The sequence below is a fragment of the Antennarius striatus genome, chromosome 21 (assembly GCF_040054535.1).
Source record: "Antennarius striatus isolate MH-2024 chromosome 21, ASM4005453v1, whole genome shotgun sequence".
Classification (NCBI taxonomy): domain Eukaryota; kingdom Metazoa; phylum Chordata; class Actinopteri; order Lophiiformes; family Antennariidae; genus Antennarius; species Antennarius striatus.
In genome coordinates this window covers 10411027-10429538 of record NC_090796.1, presented here as the reverse complement: position 1 = coordinate 10429538, position 18512 = coordinate 10411027, and the positions used below count along the sequence as shown (strand labels likewise).

The following is an 18512-nucleotide window of genomic DNA, read 5'->3' as shown; positions in this document are numbered from 1 at the left end:
AGCGAGAATGATGCCAAGGGCTGGACATTGGGGGACGCACTGCGTGCACAAATTTAAAACTAACACAAACGCTAACAAAAAAAAAGCACTTACGAAATTGTATGTTACATCGACTGAAATGTAACAAAGCTGTATGTAAAAAATAATTATTATGTAAGGAAGATCAGTACTCAAATAATATCATGAAAAAATTAACACCATGTAAATTTGCAGAGAACACGTGCCTATAAAACCACTAAAATTATAAGTTAAGGCTTTTACAATTATTGCACATATAATGTACATGTGTATATATTCACATTTTCAGGAGGAGTCAAGGTTACGGACAGTGGAGTACAGAAAGCACAGGAGGATCTCTTTTTTCTCATTCCTCTTGATCTCAATCTACAGCCCCTGAATTTACCATAAAAAGCACGTATGAATTAAAATTACAATAATACATAATTACTTCTTTAAAAACCTTGTTTATAGCAATTGATATATAGAATAATTGTGTATCTTCATTTTCATGAATGTAAATATGCAACTTCACAGTCATGAGGATGAAACCGTATTGTTCCATTGTTTCTATTTTCTATTATATCATTGTATTTTAAATAAACACAAAAATATTTTATGTACAAACATCTCTTTTTTCACCAATTTATGAAAACCTTTCATTTTCAATTTGCTAGTATGGCTCTATGTTGTTCTAGTTTTTTGATAACTGTCAGCAAAGCGAGGAGTCTTGAATCTGATAATCTAACAGTCACAATACTTCCATTTATTTAACTAGAACCAAGGCAGGCACAGACTGCAACATCCCAAGACACTCCTGAATGCAAAATTTTACTGTAACCTACTTGCACAGGTCAAAGATCAAAGCCAGTGCTCTGACCTACTTTCATAGATCAAAACGCTACCTTTGATTTTTGGTCTTAGTCACACTGGCCTTCTCCCTTATCTTTCTATCTTTTCTGGTTCCTAAGGGTTCAAAAGTTGAAATTTGACCTTGACCTAGTTTTGTCAAGGTCATCATTTCAAGTGGTTCAGGGTACAATGAAATACACATTTGTCTTATTTAGAAAAAAGCTTTTCACAACAGAGCAATATAGATAAAATGGACATATTGTTTTGTTAACTAGTTTCTGTCAAACTGTTATGGCTCATTGGGAAACTTGAATGTATGTTTGATTCTTATTGTATTGTGTGGAATGAAATACCTGCTAATAGACGGATTAATGCACCACAAGTGGTAAATAACAGATTAATTTGATTCTCATTTCTTCATCTGGTGCTGACTGAAAATGAACATCAGGAAGAGAATTTAAGTCACTAATCAAATCTTTTTGTGTATTGGTTTTGGATTAATGAGCTGAAACATTCTCCCTTGTCCAATAATTTACAGTGAACTCAATAATCAGTGACACAGTTCATTTAGTTGAATCAATGAGTGTCTCAGGTGTGCCCTTTCTTCCAGAAACAGTTTAAATTGTCTCTATTTCTGGTATAGTCCAGTATAGTTCACACAGTGAGCAGCAGTCAGTTTCAAATATCCTTGTCCTCCATTCAGATCTGTAATGGCAAATCATGTTATCATCAAATTAAAGAGAGATTTCAATCTTGGTTATTCTGAAGGATAATGGTAAACCTTGTATTAGGTCTCAAATGCATCAGCTAAATGTAATTTAATTCACAGTTCACAAAAGGTTGTTATGCCTTCATCAGGATGAATTTGGCGAGGGGACGTATCAATGTGCTTTGTTAATTGGATCTCCAATGGCTTTGGTGGAATTAGGGGAATTTCAAACAGCTTCCTTGGTTTGAACTCTTTCTATAAAGTTACCTTGTCCACACTGTCAGGCAAAACATTTAAAAGTGTGAAGATCTTTTGAATTTCACAGGCTGCACAGAGTTTTAAAACTTTCCAAAAAAACCCACAAGAGTTCAAATCTAACTCTTCCCCAACAATAAGTTTTTATCTCATCCAAAAAAATGTCTTTGCACACTTCATACACTTAAGGGCATTTAATAAATGCCTTTTGTTAAGGACATTTATTAAATACCCTAAGTAAAAGAGCATTTGTCCATGTTTATTAAGGGCATTTATTATATGCCCTGTATTAAGTATTTATTCAATGCTTAATAAATCACTGTCTTTTATTAAGCATTAAATGAAGGCAGTGATTTTACTTTTATGATGAACATTTTCAAAATTTAAATAATTTATACCTTCATAAATTTTACTGCAAATTTCACTTTGTGCAAGATGTCGGTGTTCTTTTAAAATGCTTGGACATGTTTAGAAATGATTCACTTTCTTGAACAAAACAAAAAGTATACAATGTGTTGAAAAACAAATCAAATATTAACATTGTTAAAAGTTGAAGTCTGAAGCTGAAAAGCACAAGTTCTGTCCTCTGTGCTACTTCATGATATCACTTATTTAGAGAGGAAAGTACGATAAGATTTTGATAAAGGGGGCACAGCAGCAGGAAAGCCTAACTTCATGCTTCAATGGAGGAAATAGCTTTTTATTTGGATAATGTTTGCCAAGCAACCTGGCAAGGATAAAAAGGCAAGTTTGAGCAATTACAAGACTTCATGTGTCAATGCAAAGTGTCAGGCATTTTCAAGATGAGTCACGCCGGTAATACAGAATCAGTCAAGTGCACTTCCGTACAGAGATACCAGTCAGTGAAAGCCTTTTTTTTTTCTCCTGAAGGTCTTTTCATCATCTCTTTGCTAAGTAGAAATATAGCAAGTCTTCTGATTCTGGATTTCATATATGATAATGTACCGTTTAGCTGAGTACCAATTGATTAGATTTTGTTGGATTGAAATGTCCACAACTAAATTATGTGTGAATGCCTGAATGATCTTGGTAATAAAGAGCAAGCACAGTGGAGTGACAACCAGTCAGAGTTTGGTCATGGGTATGTGGAGATTGTTCCAGGGGCCCATCCACAGTTCCTCCTCATCTGACTGTGTTCTGTCGCTCGGGCACTCCAATGGTGCCCTCATAGCCAGTCCATCATTGTCTTCGGTCTTACTGTTCTCTGCCTTTGATTCTTTCTCACCTTCTTTCAGTTCGTCTTTCTCCTCTGTGCTTTGAGGCATCTCACCCTGGGATGCTTTGAGCAGGTTCGATTTGGATACAACACAATCAATGTCCTTGTTGCTGGTGCTGATTGACCCAAAAGAAACACCCAGTTGTTGAGTTTTAACCCCATTCAGTGTCTTACTGTTGTCAGTGTTAGTGAAAGAGGAAGTGGCAGTCGCAGAGGTGGCTATTCCAGAACTGTGAAAGGTGTGCAGTGTGTTGCATCCAATATTTGGTCTCGGGCTGTTCAAGGGTGCTCTTTCCTCCAGTGTGGCAGCCATTTTGTCTAGTTTTTTAAAATGCTTGGCCAGCCGGGAGCTGAAGACAGGAGATGGGAATTTGAGATTGTTGTTCGTGTTTGTGTGTGTGGGAACAGTGGAGTTCCCTGAACGTCTGGTACGGATAATAGAGCCGTTCTGAGCTACGTATATACTGCCGTTAACATTGGGATGGCTGTTGATGGTGGAGGATAGACGGCTGCGTTGGATATCTGGCAGGCTCTCCTCACCGGTGGAACTGGTTTCATATTCCCGATCTACCACCAACTTAATCCGTCTTCTGTTGCCAGGCTGGAAAAATAGGGAAAGACAAAGTCTGTAGTGCAAGAAATGTTAAATTATTTCAGCTATTCTTTGCATGATCTTTTTACTAAAACAAAAAGGATTTGAGGTAAGATCCAGTGTGATTTACAATCTTTTGAGGGGGACTCATATTTAGGTTGCTCAAGTAAACCTTAATATCTTACTCACCACAAGCATTATAATGTATAGGTAGATCTTAAAGTAGCACAAGTATTTAGCATTACAGTCCTACAACCCACTAAATAGTTTTTGTTGTTCTGTGCCTCTTCTTACCTATCAAAACACAGCCCCAAACAAATCAGTAGGAGATTCTGGAGAGTAATACACTAATGTAACTTCAAGCGGTTAGCCGCAGGCGGGGATGAGGAGCAGTCACAGATCTCTGATTGCCTCACTTTTTAACTCCACATGTAGTACTTGGGGTTTGTTTCCTGTTCTGACTGATCAAACAAGGTGACTTGCAGGAATTTGTGACATTTTTTTGTAATAAAATGTCTACAAAACTACTTGACGTAGTTTTGTAGACAAAACTACTTGATGACCCCCCCCCCCCCTTTGGTGGGGGGGGGGCATCTTGTGATGGTCTCCGTATAAGTTTACTGCAGGAATATGTTTAACCACTAGATGTCAGAGAAACTGCATTTTGAAGTCATGCCAGGGTTCTGTAAACTCATTTGAAAGCACAATCAGTTTTATCTACATACTAGGTTGTTTGTCCTGTTATATAAAGGGAGGAACAGGAGAAAAGTAGCAAGTCATATCAGACTCTGCAAATCACTGTACATTAGAGACAGGTCAAAATAGCAGGGTTTACTCTAGGTCGTTGCTATCAAGATAGCGATCATGTGCTGCTGATGAGTTGAAAGTCAAAGCATATCAATTGTCATAGTGGATGCAACTGTTCATAAAAACTAAAGAAAATATCAAAGTAAAATGTATTTTTGTATTGGCGAAAACACTGCTGTGCACACATTTCAGAGGAAAAATATACACCCGGCCACCTATTATACGATGTTACTTCAAACCTTCCATTTATATCAAGGAGAAAGGAACACAGAGAAGACATTTTATCCCACCCAAAGATAAGAGATATTGGAAGAAAATAAATGGTAGAGCAGGAAGAGGAAATGATTAAAGTAATCCAGCAAAGAGAGTTATGTAATTGTGAGCTAAACAGCTGAAAGAGTTGCTTCCAAAAAAAGGAAATGACAGATATCAGAGGAAAAAATAAAAAATAAGCTAAGGTAAAACAGTCAAACACTTCAACAGTATCTGCTGCAATGGGACAAAGAGGGAGATGAGATTGGAAAAGGCAATCAAAACACAAGCAAAAGAACCATGGGGATGATAGGGCAGCAGAGGACAACTCTGAATGTGAATCACAGCAAACAAGGAAAAAGCAAGAGATTATAGTATTAAAATCCACACAGGTCATGACTGCACACCCAATCCACACATTTTCACCAAGATCTTACTTATTGGGATAGACTTTAATCTTTAGAAGGGCTAAGGATTCATCTGCATTTCAATCAGCCAACTAATTTTCCAAATCCCCGTCTTCTTTATCCTCATCTTTCTCTCCAGCATGGCTGCTGCTTCTCTCCTCCTCCTCAGTGTCCTCGGTGATGGGTGACAAATCGTCCGTGACGTCGATCGCACCTGAGCCGATATCTGACTGAATGTGGCTTTTGGTTTGCTTTTGTGTTCTAGCTCTTCTATCCTCCATGTCCTGCCTCTCCTCTTCCTCCTCCTCCTCCTCACCCTCTTCAGATTCCTCTTCATCCTCGCTCTCTTCCGCAATCATTTCACGGACAGAATAGGAATGTCTGGAAGTCTGGGGCCTTGAACTAGATATTATAGAATCTGAATGTCTCAAGTGTTTTAACTTGCTGCTGCTTCTCTCTGTCTTGCTGCTGCTTGAAGTGTAATTGGTCTTTTCTCTCTTTACTTTGGCACTTCTGCTTCCACGTCTACCACCACCAATGTTGTTCATACTATTTCTAGCACTGCCTTTTGAGTCTTTCTTACTTAACTCTTTCCACTCATCCTCACTCTCTGCACCCGATTCCCTCTGACTTCCACTGTCTGATTCAGGAGTCTCTTCTTCTTTTTCCGTGTCTAAGTCTGACACATTGTTTTCTGTCTCTGTATCAGAATTGGTCTTGTTGCGCTTCACCTCTAGCAATGAGGAGAGGCTACTTGCAGTGGAGGCACTAAATTCTGATGGAGACTCTTTGCTACCACTTGCTGCTTCTGAATCACTATTGGGGAATCTTTTTTCTCTCTTCCACCATTGCTCTAAGAAACTATTCTCCTCTGCAAACTGCCTGTCCCACCTTCTCTGTCCCTCTCCCATGGCTCCGTCAGCCACTGAAGCAGAAATACTCATACCTCCTATGGAGTCATTCATCTTACTGCTGTTCTCCCCTCCCCTTTGCCAGCTTTTCCCATTGCTCCACTGTTCATCTCCCAACCTTGCGGGTCCCTGGAGCCTTCTGGTGAGGGAGATAAGACTGAGGGCCTCTATCAACTTTTGTTTCATTGGTGGGGGCTTGCTGGGTTCAACAGCTGTCTGGAAATAGCTCCCATTGATGAGGATGCCACCGTCCAAGCTGGCAATGTGACCAGAAGACAACAAGCCAGGAAGCTCTCCCTTATGCTCTGGCCTGTTGGCTTCTCCCCTATCAAAATTATTTTTCATCCCATCGTTCATCATACTATTTCTGCTGTGTCTTCCCCATGTTTCTATTTCTTCTCCCCTTCCTCTTTCATTCCATCTTTCTCTTCCTTCCTTTTCTACCCCTTTGATCTCCCTTTTGGCTGCTTCGTCTCTTTCTAATCCCCTTCCCATCACCTCTCCTTTTCCATTACCCTCTCTGCCTGTGTTTCCTTCCCTCTGTTCCAGAGGCCTGACTCTAGCTTTGTTCCAAGGCAGGTGGATGGCAGGAGGTTGTCCGTATGTTTTACTGCCGAATGACAGCAATGAGCTCACTCTCGTCGAGGCCTTCAAGCTGGCAGCTGCTCTGGAGCTTTTACCATTTACATTGGTGTTTATACCACTGTCTGAAGGTTGTTTTTTGTTGCCCTCAATTGATTGGATTCCAGGGGTGTTCTTTGAGGCCCCATGAGAAGATGGAGGAAAGGGTTGGTGGGACGTTAATCTACCTCCTTGAAAATGTCTCCTTGCCTGTTGCTATGATGGTATTAGTCAAAACCAAACAAGAGTATTAAGGAAAGAACAAGTGAAACATTGACATCAAACAAAAATGATTACTATTAATGTCAGAAGTACTATGAGAGACATTTTTCTACTGCATATCCTTTTCTTCCACAGGGGAACTTCTATTAGAAAACTACACCTCATAGATATTTTTTAATGTCATTTTTGTGATTTAAAGAGAATGCCTTGCTAAAACAGGTATCACAGGATTAAACAAGTGTACTACATAAAGCTTAGGAAATTTGGAGAGGCTCGTTTGCTAAAACAAATAATCATGTCAGAGATTCAGATTAATGCATAGCAATGGCCGATAAAAATTTTGAATTTTGTCTGCACTAGATATCACTTCAATTAACAACTAATTGCTTACTTATATGGTAACTTATATGGTAAAGATTCTGATGGTAACCCATGCTAACGAATATTCTAAGTTCTGTTATGTTTACCTCTCCATCAGATTCATGTGGACTATAGTAGTAGCTGCCATCATCATCAACGACAACTTCTCCATATTCATCATAGAAGCCGGAGGGTGAGATCAGCTTCCTGCGGCTGCCGTACTGAGGGAGGTCATACCTGGACAGATAAAGAATAACCAATCAAAGACTGTGCAGTGTAGAAACAACACACTCACATTTGTCAGATACTCCGAAAAACGATTATGACAGTAGGTGGAATGGCTGGCTGTTTACCTCAGAAAATGAAATTAGATTTTGGAAATGGCCAAAAGAATTTATTTCTTTTTTTCAGCATTTGTATCACTTACTCACACACTACTTACCTGCCTTAATCTTGCTGGAAAAGTGGGGCAAGTGCCAAAAAATGGGAACCACTGAATGGGGTTATGTGCTCTCTGTGCCCCTCTAGTTTTTTTATGCCGTACTATTAAATAAATTAAAGTTAATGATCCTGTGTCAGCCAATCAGTAATGAACAGTCAACTCTGTTGTACAAAGAGACAAAGGTGTGATTCGTGTTCGTCCACAGTCATGAAAAGCCATAGCACACAGGACAACACTGAGGTTCTCTCCAGTGATAGGCATTGCCTTAGTAAAGCTCCCTTAATAACAAAAGGAATATAGCCAAGAGAGATTCTGTTTGCACAAAACACCACAATCGATTTTGTTCCCTTTTGTCTCTTTGTTGCCGCTGGCCAGGAAAGCGGTCTGACTCCATCGCCTTTTTTTGTTTGAGGATGAATTAATATCATCAGCAGCTCCATCACTGCACCAAAAATCAAACAAAAAACCCCCACCAACAACAAAATGCGCAGGGCATCACTGGTTGAGCCCTGCAGCAAGCAACTTTTAGAGCCAGCGGGTCAAAAACACATCTTTTTCATTGTTACACAGAAAACAACATGTCCTGGTGTGATTAAAATAACAAATCTGCTCTGGCTTGATTCCGTGACAGAATCCTGCAAAGTTTGCCTTGTTTTTTTGTTTTTTGTTTTTTTCTGTCTGCACAGTGGGTGAAGTTACTCTCCTGAAAAGATTGACTGATGAAAAAATGACTGATGTGTGTCCGTGAGAAAAACAGTGGAAGTTGAAGGGTGACTGGGATAAGGAGGCATTAAAAAGAAAGTGCCAAGTGTGGACACTGGCATGGTTAAAACAGGAAGTCCGAATCACAAAGGTGTCATTATTCCATTGTAATCATTGCAATCTCTGAGTCTGACCCTCAGTCTTCCCTAAATCCTGTTTATTTCATCAGAGGCATCAGTCATAAAGTTAAATTACTCACACAGTAAACATTCTTCTTTTGAAGGTAGTTGTTTTTTTCCTGCCTTTTCTTTCTGTTCATTCACTCTTTCTTTCTGAGGAGTCTCTCGCCTTGTAACTCCACTAGGGGGCAGTAACTACCAAAGAATCAGGTTGTGCAGTTCAAAGTTGACAGAATTACTAGTAAGACAAATCTGTCTTTCTTTTTGGTTGTTGATTCTGCATTGATATGTACCAAACTGGGTCATGTGCCCACTTAAGGCGAGTATCCAAATTATAAATAATGGCCTGGAAACAATGTGTAATCACACCCCCACACCTGGTGATGCATGTTTTCAGTCTTTAAATGTCACCACATGAGATAACAATGATGCCCAAATAAAAGGAAACAGTTCTGTTTACTTTCATGACTTCCAATTTAAATTCAACCCAAACTTTCTTTCAAACTGAGACGAGCAAACCAGTTTTTCCTTGTGTTGTACAATTATACAAAATTAACCTTCTTACCAAAGAATAAGCCTTCAGGAACAAAATTATTGTTGACACTGTTCTTTTTAGGATGTTAAGTTCTTTTGGCCATTGAAAAAAAAAAATTCCATTTACTTATTAAGGCATGTACAAGTGAGAAAAAGTCATCTGCTCTCTTAATATGTGAATGCTGCTACTTTGTATCTTTTGAATAAATGTCTGAATGGCCAACTTATTTATATTATGTGAGGGCTGCATTTTGACTGATATTTGAGGAACTATTGTTTAAGCTTAGATATTTGAGCTGGAAGGACAGAATGACATCACCCATTTCAAAAGGAAGCTGGAGCCGGAAGACGGCTTATTCCTCGGTCAGCCATTTTCCTAAAAAAAATATTCACATAACCCCCAGTAAAACCACATCTTCTCAGTATTTCACAAGAGATATAAAGATTTAATACTGAGCTGCAGAGGTGTGATTTTGTTACTTTTGAAAAGAGCTAAGCGAGCTGTTTTACCCGCTTCTAGTCTTTTGCTGAGCAAAGCTGCAGTAACCGGATGCAGCTTAACGTGCTAGAGAGTGGCATCAATAGTCTTTTCTAACTCTTGGCAAGAGAGCATATTAGCAAAATTTTAATGACTCTTCACATTTTCTCACTTATAATAAATGACTTAAGAAGCCTAAAACAAGTTGGACATGCAAACGTGAACTATTATCTACTTGTTCTCACCTGTGTGCTGCCTCTATTTACACCATGAAAGTGGATCTTCATTTTGCCAATAATACTAGATTTACCTCTCGTTTATATTTAGTATTGGTAATAATAATATTAACAATGAATTAGATTTATATAGCGCTTTTCTGGACACTCAGTCGCTTTTACATTGGATCCATTATTCATTCACTCCTCATTAATACTTGGTGATGGTAAGTTATGTATGTAGCCACAGCTGCCCTGAGGCAGACTGACAGAGGCGTGGCTGCCAATCTGTGCCCCTCCAACCACCACCGGAACAATCACACACATTCACACACCAGTGAGTGCCCCACTGGAGGCAAGGAGGGTAAAGTGTCTTGCCCAAGGACACAACGACAAATAACTCGGCAGGAGCGGGAATCTTGAATCATTGGACAACCTACTCTACCACTGAGCCACTGCCGCCTAACTCAGCTCCTATCACCGTCATAACAGTCACACTGTTTCATCACCCACGCCAACAAGGATTTTGGAAAAGAAAGATTTAATCCCATATTGCTCCACGGTGGGTTCAAATATTTTACTCTTGACTAGAGGGCAATACAGATTTGACTTGGTGTGTTTTTGTTTTGTTTTTGTTTTTTGCAGACATGCATCAAAACATCAGACCCGTGCAACAAATGGTTCAAGTTATTTTCAGCTGCTGTGTAAATCCAATCAGAATCATGCCGATGGCAGATGGCTTCATTCCCAAATTCAGAGTAAATCCAATTTTGATTTTATGTTTTGAAGACAGATCAAAGGAGAGGTCAAAAGGTTTCCAACTACTAATGTTTTCCAAATGTATAACTTCAGGTGCAGAAATAAGAACTGGAACAACACTTTGTTTTTTTGGTTTTTTGCATGAACAAAACTTTGTCTTTGGTCCAAGAATCTTTTCAGCATTTGTTATAAGTGCTTTTAAATAATATTCTACACCTTTCATTGACAACTTTACAAATCAAGATGTGGCATCTGAATTTCATCAGGTCACAAACTCTGATTTCTAGTTTCTATACAAAGTTAGACAAGTTTGTGGATGTCCCTCTAAGCCAACAGCATCTGGCCCATTGTCTGCCTCCACGGCTGGCTGCTTGATTAGCTGCAGCAGCATTGTAATGCTAGGCAGGGAGAATTAGCTCTACGTGTGTGTGTGTGTGTGTGTGTGTGTGTGTGTGTGTGTGTGTGTGTGTGTGTGTGTGTGTGTGTGTAAATCACACTCCTGGAAGTTTGTATCTAAAATTGTAAAAATTAGACAGTGCATCACAAAAAAAGGGTAAGTTAGGTCAGAGAAACACACACACACACACACACACACACACACACACACACACACACACACACAAAAAGACAGATGTTTGCAAAGGTCTTATTTATAAATGCTTAGATCTGAGACCACTGTATCTGCATATGTGTGATGTGTTATCAATCCAAAAGGAAGAAGGAATATTATGTACTTTGTGCAGTCACACAAACAAAAATACCATTTGAACAAAATCACAGAAAAATCATTTTTTAACAGCATTTTTGACTTGCTGTGATTCAAAAAAACCTGCACCCTACAGGTACAGTTATATGAAACAGGTTACCGGTGTCAAGGCTTCACAGCAGCTACATGACTGTGTGACTGATACAGTCAGTTTGTTATCAAAGCTGCCACCACTGGGTCGACAGAAGGCTCAGCTGCATAAAATAATAACTGTTTAATCTAAACTGGTTTGGGAACACTGAGAAAATTCTGGTGTTCCCATTATTCAATGGTAGAAGGTGAAGGTAAGAGGTGAAACACAATGGTGATGGCTGTGGACCCTGACTGGTAAATAACACAGTTGATAGGCTCCATTGTACACAGCACTGATGTCAGTCTACGTCAAGAGGAAATTACAAAATACTGCGAAAAAGGCACTAAAATTGATTATTTTGACCAGTATTAGAGTAGCTTACATCAATTTATTTAGTCATTTTAGATAAAATACTGTAGTTTCAAAGTGTGATTTTATTGTGATATGTGTGAAAGTTCTTAGCTTGGGAACTGGAGGGTGGTCTGTTCAAGACCAGCATGAAACAAAGTATGAGGTGGAAAAGCATGGAACAAAGCATGGAGTTTGAGCTTGTACTGAGCACTGCCAAAGTGCCTTCAACAAGGTACTGGACCCCACAAACTGCTCCTAAGACACTGCTGCATGGGTGCCCATTATTCATCCATGTCTCTCCCTTAATTGCGTGTTTACAGGTCCTTTTTGTGAGTGAGTGTATGTTTGTCAGCGTGAAATACTGTACATATCAAATTAAAAAAAGAAATAATTTACTCACTAATAAAGGAACTTTCTTTCAAAATAAATATTTTCATTAATTTTGTATTATACACTTAAAATGATCATACATACAGTATGATCATGTGCCAAGTTAATAAATGATAATGAATCAGGACTTTGGATGAGAACACAGTTGTCCTATTTAAGCAGAGGGTGTAATGAAGGACGATACATTCCAGCATGTAATACTGTGTTAAAGGCAGTATAAGTGTGCTGTCCTTGAAGTACCAAAAAAAGGATATCTGACCATCTGTATTTTAATTCCACCTAGTGAGTGATACTAAAAAGCTCCAGGACAGTTTTTTTTAAGTGTTTTTTTTTTTTTTTTTACCTAACATGAACTGCTATAGAAAGAAAGTATGGGAATAAGTAAATACCTTAAATGTTTATAACGTGATATGATGGATGTGAAGGAAACTATTCAGAGAGAAATACTAACCCGTGATCATAGTTGTAGTAATCTTGAGTGTAGTAGTCCTGGCCGGGGTCAATGCCGGATTCCATTGATAATTCCTGTTAAATTAATAAACTTTAATGTGCAAATTTCTAGCCATACATGCTTCTTTAATGTTGGATTAGTAAAATAAAAAGTTAAAGCGCATTCAGAGAAGGAAGAAACGAGGAAAATAAAGAGTACCTCTGGTCTGAGGAGAGAGGGTCGAAGAAGTTGTTGCATCTGCCAGAGAGAAAAGCAGAATGACAAGACAAATGGCAGAAGTCAAAATGAAAGACATCTACAGTAAGTGATCTGATGCCCCTTGTTCGATACTGCTAAAATGGAAATGATTCTGACGATGAGTTTGATTGCAATTTTTGTAGGAGCAGGTATTTTTTCTAGAATAGTAAAAGTACAATTTAAACTCATTCCGAATATTTTTAATTTTTAAAACTGTACCTGCGGTCAAAATGATAGCTAAAATCAAATACTGTATGGCAGTTGAGATGAAAGATATTCATCAACTAAAACAAGAAGACTTACTTACAAATAACCAGCATCTGGTAAAATGTGTTTCGCACCAGATGTATATCATGTTTTGAAAACTTTTACAGATCAGCAGTACCCTCAATCTCCAGACCCCAAAAACCAATGGATGTCTTTCTACAGCTTTGGGGCAGCAGTAATTCAGTGCACTAGGTCTTGGGCTGGGGACCAGAGAGTGGCCGGGTCAATGACCATGTGTAATAAAAGGTTTGGGGTGTGAACTGGCAGCGGGAGTTGCCACTACACCCCTTGAGCACTGCCGAGCTGCCTTTGGGCAAGGAACAACTCCCTTACAAGTTGCTTATTTGGTGCATCCCCACATGAGACCTGCCCACTGCAGTGTGTATGGGTCTGTACAACATACTGTATATATGCATAGTACTTTCAGTGGAAAAAAGTAATTTCCTTATGAGAATAAAGATAATACAAAATAAAAGATATTATTATATTATTATTGTTATTATTATTATTATTATTATTATTATTATTATTATTATTATTATTATTATTATTATTGTTATTGTTATTGTTATTATTATTATTGTTATTATTATTATTATTATTATTAATGGAGTGCAGAGGTTTTTAAATTGTTCATGGAAAATGTTAAATAAAAAAAAAACACAGATACAACACGCTATTTTTATGTTTCTCTGTCTTGATTGTGTCAAACAGAAAATACATGGCAGATAAAAAGAGACACCATGAATGGAGGAAAAGAAAATAAGAGTAAAACATGCGCAGCTACACAACATGCACACAGGCAGACACCTACCTCATGCTGCCCATATCCACGTCTGAAAGATAAGGAAGAGAAATAGACAGCACTATTAAAATGACAGGAAACAAAAATCTATCATTAGACAGAATCCTCCCATGGATGTGTCTGCAAAGCATGTCAGCACTTTGCTGCTTACTTTCCATAAGGCTGAGGAAATTGGGTGTTTAACTTAAGCCCCGAATGGAAGAGGCTGCTAGAAGTCTATCACATTTCACAAAATACAACCCAGTTTCAAAGAAGAAAGCCAGATAGGATGTGTGTGAACAGGAGTGTGTGTATTTTGACATAGTACAAAGCAAAACAAAATGAGAAAGCTTAGACACAGCAGTTTGCCTTCTTGTCATGTGTAATTTATGGTTCATTTTTGCTGTCTTATTCTGATTGAAGCTTTGAAAATATGCAATCATCAAGAATAATCATTAGCAACCCAAGTTGACAGTTGCAACAGTAATGAAACCACATCTCAATTACTGTGCAATTTGTCCAGTTAAGTAGGTGAAATATAGTATTCATGACTGCAAGATTATTTATTCTCACTATGGAGGCAATTGATTCACTGTGGCGACCCCTGAAGGGAAAAGCCGAAAGGAAAAGAAGAAGAAGATGTGGAAATAAACGCACAAACCATGCATACATTATGTTAATTCAGCATCAATTAGACCAGGGGTGTCAAAGTCAGGTAGGCCAAAAAGGTAGGCCAAAAAAGGTAGGCCAAAAAAACAAATTTGCTACAAGCCAATGGCCGAACTCGTTCAAAGTTTATTAAAAATATTGAAATGAACATAGCCTATTGAAACAAGAGCTAACAGTGTGTATATTATGAAATGATTAATAAAGCAATAATTTGTCATGGCTCTGTCAGTAACTTCAAGGGGAAACCTTTTCAACAGGCAAACAGCAAAAAAAATAAAGTTCCTTCAAAAACAAAATATGTTACTTAGTATCAAGATAAATGCATAAATGAAATTGCATGCATTATAAACTGAAAATACATTATTGTCCATGCATCATTGCATGGACAATAATGTTGTGCAGGCACAATAATAATGTATTATTGTGCAAAAAATTTGTTTTTTAATTATTGTGGCGCTCTAAGATCCTACCAATCACTGCTTTCAAATAGTTAAAACATTTTAAAAAATCAAATCAGTTGTATCCTTCCTCATGGCTCTTATTTGTACTTTTCCCCGAGTCTATTCAACTGAAATATAAATAAATAAAATACAATACAAAAATCTATGGCACATAGACAAAATACTTCCTTCAAAAAGACATGTCTTGGTCAGGCTCTGAGCTGAGGAAATCCTCAGGATTGAGTAAATATGTTTATTAGTCAGACGGCTCTTGTGTGATGTTTTGTTCTGCTTCATCAGAGAGAACAATTGTTCACACAGGTCTGTGCTACGAAACGGTACAGAGCATCCGAGCAGCTTGGATGCCCAGCTGGGGCATTGCGCCGGAGATGAAACGTGCAAACTCAGCAGAGGACACACTGGTTTACCTTTGACCTCTCTGAACATACACACTGACTCCCACCTGGCTAGAAACTCCCTGATCTCAGCTTCCACCTTCATTTTAGCCATTTTTGAGTAGGGGAGTAGCTAAATTCAACCTCCGCTCTGACCACTGATAAACAATGAAACCCAAAGCCCCCTTGCTGTGCTGCAGTGACTTCTGCTACCGTTGCATTTTGGGCAATGTAGTTTTGGTGCATGCACATCACCAGCTGGCTGATGTGGCCTGCAGGCCGGCTCAAATAATGATTAAAAATCATCCGGTGGGCCATAAATAATTTGTCACGGGCCAGATCTGGCCCACAGAACTTGACTTTGACATATACGAATAAGACTAACAGTTAACAGATGCTATTTGACTTTTAGTAGCACTTCAATTAAACTCTAGCCATCCTTCACTGCCAACTCCAATCACAATTTTTCTTTTCTGTTGTTTTGGAAAGGCGGGGGTCTAATAATAGTCCAACACCAATTAAATCCTCTGGATATCCCGTAATTTAGGCTGGGAAATAGACATTTTGGTGTCAGGTACATGCAAAAAGATACAATCTTTGCTCCACTTTGGAATCCTTAATAGAAAATTAAATGATTACTATAAATACACAGGCCAGGAAATAAAAATAGAACTCTCAACATGCTTTAAGGGGCTGTAACTGTCTTGCAAACTCGATAATGAAAATGTCTCTCCCAATGAGCTTGAGGGATCAATGTTTTGGGAGCTGATAACATTGTCATTAATACTAGTTTCTAGAGTTGGGAGGAGGATTCCACAGGCAAAGATGTAGTAATGAAATCTTTATCGAAACATTTATCAGCATCTCTGAAAGTATTACTCTTCATTTCAGCTGTGTTGATAATTCTTATGGACTAAACGTTGTTCAGTTCAATACTAGAAAACCTACCAGTGTACCTTGAATAAGCAGCAAAACATTTTACACAATAACAGCTCCAAGCAAATTTAACTGCCTCGTATGAGACTAGAGGTTTTCGAGTGTCTCAGAGCTCAGATGGCAGTCAGAGAATCTTTGCTTCTGTTCTGTTAAGCTCCATCCTGGCCAATAATTAACCCAGGTTTAGTTTGACAGAAAATAAAAGAATAAAATCAAGTCGAGAGAGGATGCAGTCAAGTACTTACCTGAGGATATATTTATGTCAGATGAGTCTGCAGGCGACTCATGTTTACTATTATGATGTCTGCACTGATGCATTAGAGCAAATGATTTGGGGATTGAAGTAACTATAGATCATAAGCCCTTCTGACTGGTGCTTACTGATGGGTTCTGTGGTGGTTGGGGTGAATGAGCAGGAAGCAACATGTATGCAGGGCAGCAGAGGCTCTAACAGTCAGACATGGGGAATTTAGCCGCTTAAGTACCATCTTAATTGGGAGGGAGTGTTCAGTAATGACTGAGGAAAGTGAGACATATCATGTGTGTACAGCAGTATAGCTCCACTAAACTGCTGTACATTAGCTCACTTGCAGGCTATAATCCACTACCCCCCTATGCATTTCTCAGTCAATCACTTCACTTATTTGCAAGCACCCAAATAACTTTCCCCGGGTCAATCTTTTAGTCATGTCTGCAGTACAGAGCTGTTTGTTTAACTTGTGGTATTGCTTGGAAAAACTAGAAAGCAGCTACCGCTCACTATACTTTCTACACTGGTCTTCTGCGGAAATAAGACTTGGACCACATACAGGTAAAAAAGTGACCCAATTAGACAGTGCGAAATAGTAAGATGGCAAACTGTTCGACCTGCGTTGCTATTTTTATCTTTTCTTTCTAGTTACAGTATTTCATTTTGAAGTGCCATTTTGGGTGATGACAGCCCTCTGTGCGTGTGTGTACTCAAACACCCCGCAGAATAATAATATGGTCGTTTTCATTCATGTCGTGTGTTGCAACATATGATACTTATCTAATATATAATAGTGACTTCAGTCCGATTTGAAAAGATATGATTTTTGCGTTCACATAGGCGTTAAATCCATTTCATGTTACAGCCATAAAGGTAGTTAAGATATTTCAGACTAATGTGAATCATCAAAAGCGTTTTTAAATTGGATAAGTATCAGACCAGATTTCCTGTTTTATTTACCATTTATGTTGTTCATCAACAAGCCATGAAATTGTTAGTTCGTGCTACAGATCTGTTCAGAGATTCAGGTTGCATAAAGAAATGAATGAACAATAAAGAGAAAAAATCAGATCTGAGGAAAAGAAATCAGATTCTCGGTTCTCAGTCTGCTTTTTCAAAGCAGTGCAAATCAGCCTGGATCAAGTCCAATTCTGAATCTGAGCCTCAACTTTCACCTTTATCTTGTGTGTTCACATTTGTAATTGCATTTGATCTGACATCAGTGAAAACAGACCTCTGCCTTGATGCCTCATTACTCTAATTGGTAGTATATGGTCAAACACATCTGACCGAACTGGTAACACATACATGACCACAGCAGGAATCTGATGGAATATCAAAGTTGAAGAGATAATGTGACTACTGTTCATTTTGTCTTGTTGGAGTCACTGTTCTCTGCAGTGTGAAAATATCCATAGGGAGAGAGAAAACAAGAAAGGAGAGCATGAGAGAAAAGAAGAACTTAAAGAAGAAGAAGAAACAACGCTGAGATTTAAAAAAACATAGGAGGAAAAAATTGTTTTAAAACATACAAAGAAATAAATTTCAAACTACAAAGAAGCCCACAAACCAGTTCAAATATATCCCTCCGCCCAACTGTCCTGACTATTTTGCCAGCAGGATATGTTTTCATGTTGTCACGTGAAAACCAGGGTAATGAGCAACCAAATGAAGATGTATGATATATCAACAAATTGTGACTTGTAGAGGACACAGACTCTCATTATTATTGTTGGAGTGAAACACACACAAGAACTGTGAGCATCTGAGCATTTAATTAAATAATTCAAATGTGACTTTCTGCAGCTGTGCCGCTTCAGCACGTGGACACTTTCTTCAAGGAGAAACTGTTGCCTTCCTGTCGATGTCAAAATGTAGGCTTCATAAATGGAGTGTGGATGAAAAACACAAGATGAACATGTTAAATACAGTTGTGAGAGAAAGTGTGAAGAGTACATATAAGGAGATGATG

General features: G+C 38.4%; 2 protein-coding genes across 2 annotated transcripts in view; both read right to left on the bottom strand.

The window, feature by feature from the left end:
* Positions 1–2256: 2256 nt before the first annotated feature.
* LOC137588861 (protocadherin-15-like) overlaps positions 2257–18512 on the bottom strand; it is a 139112-nt gene continuing 122856 nt past the window's right edge. The window contains 5 exon segments of the mRNA XM_068306167.1: positions 2257–3651; positions 7330–7459; positions 12563–12636; positions 12761–12799; positions 13881–13902. Coding sequence (XP_068162268.1) covers positions 2899–3651; positions 7330–7459; positions 12563–12636; positions 12761–12799; positions 13881–13902 — 1018 coding nt within the window. The 3' untranslated portion in view covers positions 2257–2898.
* LOC137588809 (RNA polymerase-associated protein LEO1-like) lies at positions 5201–6967 on the bottom strand. The gene is made up of 2 exons (XM_068306096.1): positions 6956–6967; positions 5201–6856 (listed from the first exon to the last, which is right to left on the bottom strand). The coding sequence occupies exons 1-2, from the start codon at positions 6965–6967 to the stop codon at positions 5201–5203; spliced, it is 1668 nt and encodes a 555-aa protein (XP_068162197.1).